Source organism: Jatropha curcas, chromosome 3 (assembly GCF_041381405.1).
Source record: "Jatropha curcas cultivar XTBG-Jc1 chromosome 3, XTBG_Jcur_1.0, whole genome shotgun sequence".
In the NCBI taxonomy this organism is placed as follows: Eukaryota; Viridiplantae; Streptophyta; class Magnoliopsida; order Malpighiales; family Euphorbiaceae; genus Jatropha; species Jatropha curcas.
The window spans coordinates 8,697,976-8,705,779 of record NC_143153.1 but is presented as its reverse complement, the minus strand read 5'-3'; the positions used below and the strand labels follow the sequence as shown (position 1 = coordinate 8,705,779).

General features: G+C 32.7%; 2 protein-coding genes across 2 annotated transcripts; one reads left to right on the top strand and one right to left on the bottom strand.

The window, feature by feature from the left end:
• Positions 1-2,407: 2,407 nt before the first annotated feature.
• Positions 2,408-6,975, top strand: LOC105645403 (pentatricopeptide repeat-containing protein At3g12770). Its single transcript, XM_089719399.1, has 2 exons — positions 2,408-5,983; positions 6,234-6,975. Exon 1 carries the CDS (start codon positions 2,514-2,516, stop codon positions 4,668-4,670), a length of 2,157 nt encoding a protein of 718 aa, XP_089575525.1. The 5' UTR covers positions 2,408-2,513; the 3' UTR covers positions 4,671-5,983; positions 6,234-6,975.
• BAM5 (beta-amylase 5) lies at positions 4,709-7,173 on the bottom strand. Its single transcript, XM_012231005.4, has 7 exons — positions 7,040-7,173; positions 6,519-6,917; positions 6,214-6,378; positions 5,861-6,124; positions 5,570-5,779; positions 5,116-5,355; positions 4,709-5,033 (listed from the first exon to the last, which is right to left on the bottom strand). Exons 1-7 carry the CDS (start codon positions 7,106-7,108, stop codon positions 4,824-4,826), a joined length of 1,557 nt encoding a protein of 518 aa, XP_012086395.1. The 5' UTR covers positions 7,109-7,173; the 3' UTR covers positions 4,709-4,823.
• Positions 7,174-7,804: the final 631 nt, after the last annotated feature.

The window sequence follows — 7,804 nt, the reverse complement described above, 5'->3', positions numbered from 1 at the left end:
TTGCTCAAATAATTCTGGAGTCCGATTGTTTGCTCATGATTTAGCATCTTCATCGCAAATTCTTCCTTGATACTGAGTTTGGCACAAGTTTGATTGAGCTTGATTCTATTTCCAGGCATTTTCTTTCCTTTTCTAATTCTCATGTTAAACAAGAACTCAACACTGTGGCTCATGCTTTGAGTAAGCTAGCTTTTGTTTTTTCTTTGGAACAGGTTTGGGTTGCGGAGGTTCTTACTTCCATTAATCCTCTTGTTATTTTTGATATTGTTTCTAGTTCTTAATACATCCAACTTTATTTCTTAAAAAAAAAAAAAGCAGCCATTATCACGTGATAATATTCACTATAATTTAAGAATCAAAGTACAGGAATCTAGCTTAGGACTAACCAAATCGAAACATCATTGAACACTAATGTATTATGCAATAAATAATAATAATAATAATAATAATAATATTATTATTATTATTATTATTATTATTATTATTAAATTACATCTTAGGAGAATTACTAAGAATATTCCTTTTCTTAATTTTACCGGCATATTCAACTACACACCCAAAACTTTAGCTGTCTTTCTCTGGCTCTTTCTTTGTTGTGTTCTTCTAAATTTTATTTCTAAACCACATCTGATCATTTTCTTTAGTCAGCAGTGATTTCTTTTCATCTCTCACTATCGTTTTTCTTTATTTTATTTAGTTTCTTTTTAATAATTTCTAAATTTATGATCATCTGGAATAAAATTTGGATTTAATCACTCAGATCTATAATAGATAATAGATCTTTAGTGTTTTTTTGTACCTCCTTATTGAGGTTATTAATTTCTCTTTTGCGAGTGTCAATTGTAATAAGTTTTAGAAATAATAATGTTCAAGATAATATTGTGGAAGGTTTCTTTTGTCGTTATATTTGAAAATAAATCAATTTTTACGTGGAAGATTAACCTCTTTTTTCAAAATCAAGAAATCTCCAAACATAAGATTTCAATTTTCTATACTTGTATTTCTTATTTCTATAAGAATTATGATGTACTCAACTTATATTCATTATTAATAAATTGTTAAATTTTCAAAAAGGGAAAAAAATATTTTTTTCCTGGAAAAAAAAATTAACAATGTTCTTTTTTTTTTTATCTCATAAAAAAAACCATTCTTATTTTTTTCAGGATTAAACTACTGTAAGAAAATGGCAATTTTCTGTATTAATACAAAATATTCTTAAACCATTAAATTTATTATTTTTACACCTAAACCATTGTATTTAAAACTACTCAAATGACTTATCACATGCAAAACAGTTATGTGTTACATTGAGAATATATAATATTTCTTTTTTTTTTTTTTTTTTTTTTTTATAATTGTGCAAATTTAATAAAACATCTTGTTAGATCTTTTTAAAATACTTAAAAATATGAGGATGTGTCCAAATGAAGTATTATTTAATTATAGTTAATATAATCTCTTATTTCGTGATCAAGCTAAATTATTAATTAAATTTTATTTATTTTAACTATTAAATTATATCCTTTTTTAGAAGAATTAAATTATGTTAAACTATATTTCTTTAAAAAGTATTAAATTATTTAACTAAATCCAACTTAAATGATTCCTTATCAAAATTTCAATTATTGGTAATACTGTAATTTTTTTATATTAAATTCATTTTTAAAAATTTTTCTGATTCAAAGATTACTTAATAATTATTTATTTTTCAAAAAAAAAAAGTTATTTAAAATATAAAATTATCAAATTTAAATATATAGTAAGTTATCACTACATTTTAAAATAAATTTAATTTAAAACTCAAAAATAAAGTTTTAATTGGTGAAATAACTTTATATATTGAATCTTATAAATCATATTCCATATTTTTATTTATGAAATCTTTCAAAAATATTAAAAAAATAATAATTTTTAACTTAGAAAACAAGAGTATTACAATAAAGAAAAAAATTATTAAAGAAAGAAGGAAAATTGACTAAATAAGAAAAGAATGTACAATGCTTATATAACTTATTAAATTTGGTTTACATGTACATGTGTCATTACTAGAAAAGATGCTATTAGTTTAAATGAATATCTGTCATTAATTATTGAATATGTTTAATTTTTTTTAGAAAGCGAATGTAGTTAAAATTATTAAAATAAAATAAAAATAATTTATAAAGAGAAATAAAATATTTCTATCAATTTTAAAAAATATTTTCCCAAAAGAAATTGAAAAAATGTATATTTAAAAATAATGTCATATAATTTTTTTTCTAAATATGTAATTTAAAAAGAAACCTTTTCTCTTACAAGAAAAAAAAGAAATTTGCAAAACTAAAAGAAAATTTTAACTAACCTCTCATGGCTACGTGCTATAATTACTTAGCGTGCGTGACAAATATTATAAAAAGACAATTTCTCTGTGTATACAGAAAATTTTAATTATGTAAGTAAAAGCTTCTTTTTAATCGAGTTAAAATAATACATATAGGTTCATCCCGCCAGCCCAGAGCTCAAAATTCCATTCCATGAATGGCGTTTTTACTCTTAAAATCATGCATCAAAATGCACAATCTCTCAAGAAAATTCCGTACGCTACCAACACTCACTTTGCAGACAATTTTCTTGCACCGCATCAACCACTTACTTCACTTCAATGTGGAAAGATTTTACAATCAGTCACCAACACCAAATCTCTCGCCAAAGGCCGGCAACTACACGCTTATATCATTACCTCTGGCACTCTTCAAAATAACACCTACCTAAGCACAAAACTCGCTGTTTTTTATGCAAATTGTGGTCACATGGCCAGTGCCCAAGTAATCTTTGATGGGATTGTTTTGAAAAATTCTTTCTTGTGGAATTTTATGATTAGAGGCTATGCTTGCAATGGTTTTCCAATGAAAGCTCTTGTTTTGTATCAGCTAATGTGGAGTTTTGGGCAAAAGGCGGATAAATTTACGTATCCTTTTGTGATTAAGGCGTGTGGTGATTTCTTGAATGTGGAAATTGGTAGGAAATTTCATAGTGTGGTGATGGTTACTGGTTTTGATTCAGATATTTATGTGGGTAATGCTCTTCTTGCAATGTACTTGAAGTTTGGAGACATTAAGGTTGCAAGGATGTTGTTTGATAGAATGCCTGTGAGAGATTTGACTTCTTGGAATACCATGATATTGGGTTATGTTAAGAATGGTAAACCGAAGGAGTCTTTGGCCATTTATGAATTAATGAAGCAAACTGAATTGCTTGCAGATGACATGACTTTGATCGGTCTCCTTTGTACTTGTGGTGAACTAGTTGCAGATAAGCAGGGGAAAGAGATTCATGGTTATGTTGTTCGAAATAGGTACGGGCTTTATAATTTTTTTTTGATGAACTCTCTTATTGAAATGTATTGTAAGTGCAATTCCATGATCAATGCAAGAAGATTGTTTGAGAAAATGGCATGGAAAGATACTGTGTCATGGAATTCTATAATTTCTGGCTTTGCACGAACCAAAGATGCTTTTGAAAGCTTAAGGCTTTTCTGTAAAATGGTTTCGGAAGGAGCTGAACCTGATCAAGTCACGTTTATAACTGTGCTTGGGGCATGTGATCAGATCACAGCCTTGCAATTTGGAATGTCTGTCCACTCATACCTTACTAAGAAAGGGTTTGCTGGAATCACCATTGTGGCAACAGCACTTATAGACATGTATGCTAAAAGTGGAAATTTGGCTTGTTCACGTAACGTTTTTGATGAGACCCCTGTGAAGAATTTGATTTGTTGGAGTGCTATGATTTCTGGATATGGCATTCATGGGATGGGGAGAGAAGCTATTTCTCTCTTTAGTGAAATGATCAAGCATGGTATCATTCCAGATGAGGGTGTTCTTACTTCAGTTTTGTCAGCTTGTAGCCATACAGGAATGGTTGCTGAAGGTCAAGAAATCTTTGACAGAGCGATAAAAGATTATAATGTGAAGCCTGTAGTTGCTCATTATTCATGTTTGGTGGATCTTCTTGGCCGAGCAGGACAGTTAGATGAAGCACACAAGCTTATCAGGACCATGGAAGTTAATCCCTCCAGTGATATATGGGCTGCACTCCTTAATGCTTGCCGGTTGCATCGAAATGTTGAGTTAGCAGAGATCTCTGCACAAAAACTTTTTGATATAAGTGCAAGAAAGGTGGGTGGCTATATTTGCCTTTCCAATATTTATGCCGCTGAGAAAAGATGGGATGATGTAGAAAGAGTTAGAGCATTGATGAGAGAAAGGGGGTTAATGAAACCACCTGGCTGTAGCTTTGTTGAGTTAGACAAGATGGTTCATCGGTTCTTAGTTGGAGATAAATCACATCCACAAATAGAAGATATATATGCTATGTTAAAGCATTTGAATCAGCTACTCAAGGAAGCTGGATACAAGCCTGATACAAGTTCTGTATTCTATAATGTAAATGAAGAATTAAAAGAGAAGATGCTTTGGGATCACAGTGAAAGATTGGCAGTTGCGTTTGTTCTCATTAATACAGGCCCAGAAACCATCATAAGAATCACAAAGAACCTTCGCGTATGTGGGGATTGTCACACTGTACTAAAGATGATTTCTAAACTCATGTGTCGAGAAATTATTATGCGGGATATCCGTAGATTCCATCACTTTAGAGATGGATTTTGTTCTTGTGGTGATTACTGGTAAGTGAATATAATCAAAAGCCAATTGCACATCTGGTGAGATACCGATAATGGAGATTCTTTTATTCAACAGCAGATATCATAAAAGGTTGTAACACAGCCCTAGAAGAGCATGTTGTTAGCATTAACATTCTCTTTCCCCCAATGGATACAATTTTCACTTGAAGAATAGGGATTTGATCCTGTTAAACAAACCAGCAAGTAGACCAGCACTAGAAGAATCAACTCTCATATCTGTCTCTTTATCCCAGGGGAAGGGTGCCATTGGCTTGCTTGCTTCAAGAAGAACTTCAATTGGAATCTTTGGTTTTGATTGTTCCAATGGACCTATTTCCTGGTTGTACTTTTGCGGGTCTGGACAGTAATCCTGAGAACAAATATGAATGTTATTAGGAAAGGTATAGAAATTAACATCCAGAATATGCTGTGTTTGTCTAGGAGGTGCTTACCTGGTCAGCATGCATTTTCTTCACAAACGTCTTGAATATCTTAAAATTGTTTTCTTGTAATAGATCATCTGATAAGCGCAGGTATGTCAGCCCATACATCCTCAATTTTGGTAGGCCGTTCTTGTTGACGCCATGAGGCCTAACATTTAATAGCATTTGATTGTAAGCTGTTGCATCATATCTTGAAAGTGCATTCTCTCCTGCAACCTCAATGTTCTCTCTCCAACCCCCACTCAAAACCTGCACTTACATGAGCAAGGCATCAATGAATCATGACTTTAATATGAAAATGGTGGAATTTAAATTTTATCTACTTTCATAGTAATTACTTTGGAAAGTTTTCTTAGATTTGTTGCATTGATCATTAAGTGTATTTTGGTTGAGGGCTAAGATTTATCATGCAAGTGTTCAAGAGGTTATCAGGGATGACAAGCATGTAATTTAAAGTTTTCACCTGCTGAACAAGTTCCTGAGGTCCACTTTTCGCATTGTCAGGTTGTTCTGTGTCCTTCATCTCAAGGCACGTGAAATTCAAAATTGCATGATGCCTTGATATCATCCTTGCAATGGGTCTGTATCCATCTCTTTCACACAAGTTATAATATCCTGCAGTAAGCTCTGCAGCGTGATTGTCAACTTTGTACCACCAATGTATTCCAGATACCTGTCTTGACAATAGAATATGATATGATTATTATTGGTTTCTACCAAGTAATGAAGAAAGAAAAAACCTTGTGAAAAATACCTTAGCTGCTAATTTGACTTTACAGCCCAGGAAAGCTTTGTTGGCTTCTTCAAGGATATCATCTCCATGGATCAGTAATCTATTGGAATACCAAGTCAAGAAGAATTTTCCTTGTTCAGTAAGGTACGTTCCATTTGTTTGAAAGAACCCTGTTTTTTCAGGCGTGTCATTGTATTCCCCTGCATCATCAGGCAACTCCCAGTCAGGGTGGCCTGCAATTGTTGCTGCTTCTTTGAATTCTGCTTTGAGATATTTGTCATAGCACTACAGGAAAATGTTAGGGATGTGTGTTAGAGAAGAAAAATCTAAACTTACAATAAAATCTTATGGTTGATACGATTGCTGAAACTTACAATAAATTCTCCTATTCCAGGAAACACCCAGCCTTGAGTTTGTGGATAAGAGGGATATCTTAGCTCTCCTGCTGGACCAAGCCCTACTTCAATGTCTATTATCGCCCCAGCTTCTAAGAAATCTGACATGTTCTCCCTAAAGCTCTTCATGTAGTCACTATACATCTACACATGTCAAAAAGTTCTATATGACATTTAGGAGACAAAATAAATTGTCATGAAAATATATATATATATATATATATATATATATATATGTATATGTTTATCTTTCAGCTTGACCAAATTGCACTCATAAAACTTACTTGAACTGCAGTTCTTCCTTCGAAGAGAGGCCTGTGATCCACACCGATGGTGAGATATTCCTTGTTTCTGGTGCCTGCCCTGTTGGTATAAAAGATATCAGGATCATATTCTCCAACATCTCGCACCCATTGGGGAATAGGGATAAAAACAGCATCCCCTATATTCCCACCGCATTGATGGAATGACATTATAGCTTGTATTTTTAAGTCACATTGTTGAATGAGTTCAAACAAGCTCTTATAAGCACTCCAATCATACTGCTCCGGGCCCTTCCCCTCTACGATCCCCCACCACACATCTACCATAACTCCGTCAACTCCAGCTGCTCTGAGCTCGTTGAGCTGCTTTCCTAGTGCATCTTTATCTTTGAATTCATTATCAGCTGTAACAACTCCCAACTGTTGTAGGGAGGAAAGAGATGGGAAATAAAAATTAGTAACATATTTATCGTTGCAATTTATGATTACAATCTTAGAATGCGTTATTAGACAATTAAATAAAGCAAATGCGTGTGACTTACAGGTAGCATTACATAAATTGGCACGTAGTTCACCAACATCTGTTCATTGTAAGCAGTAGGAGCCTGCATTTTCTTGAGGTTAGACAACTGATTCAGAATTTTTCTAGAAGAAAGAAAAATGAAGGTGTCTTGAAATGGGTATGCTTTCCTGCCTTTTATAGCTAGAATAAAGTAATTATTGGTCTGTATCCTTATCTTTGCATGAAATAGAGTGCACTATATCTGCTGAATGTGGGGCCTTTTCTTTAGAAAAGAGCCATTCGCCATTATCCTCTTATGCATAAATATCTACGACCTGTGTATTATGCTGATAACCATGTTGCCCTCATAACTTCTTTCGCAGGAGTGGGAGATGTATCCCATGTGCTAGGGCAAAAAGGTAAATACAGCCTCCTTTAACTTTTATGCCTTTGAATTTCAATCATAAATTGTAAATGACAAAAGTATGATTTCATTGGATGGTCACTACCTTATTTTTACATGAGGATGAAATTCATTATTTATGTGTGGATGTGAATAGGGATGTGCAAAACCGCCTACCGAACTGAAAAATCGAATCGATCCTTTCATTTCGATTTGGTCAATTATTCAAGATAGGTAGATTTGTCGATTTATTTAGTTTAAGCTGAATTTATTGTTCAGTTCAAATCAATTTCACAGAAATTTATCATTTGGTTTAAAACCGAACTGACATTGAGAAACAAACTAAAATGAGTTGATTCGGTTCAAGTTGGTTCGGTCTATTGCCCAAAAATTTCAGTGTGC

Excerpts from the sequence above, each read along its gene's own strand:
- BAM5 (XM_012231005.4), bottom strand. The coding sequence starts at position 7,108 with ATGCAGGCTCCTACTGCTTACAATGAACAGATGTTGGTGAACTACGTG. Across the intron at positions 6,918-7,039 it reads CAATTTATGTAATGCTACCT|TTGGGAGTTGTTACAGCTGA; the intron begins GTAAGTCACACG and ends TCCCTACAACAG. Across the intron at positions 6,125-6,213 it reads CTGGAATAGGAGAATTTATT|TGCTATGACAAATATCTCAA; the intron begins GTAAGTTTCAGC and ends ATTTTCCTGTAG.
- LOC105645403 (XM_089719399.1), top strand. The coding sequence starts at position 2,514 with ATGAATGGCGTTTTTACTCTTAAAATCATGCATCAAAATGCACAATCT.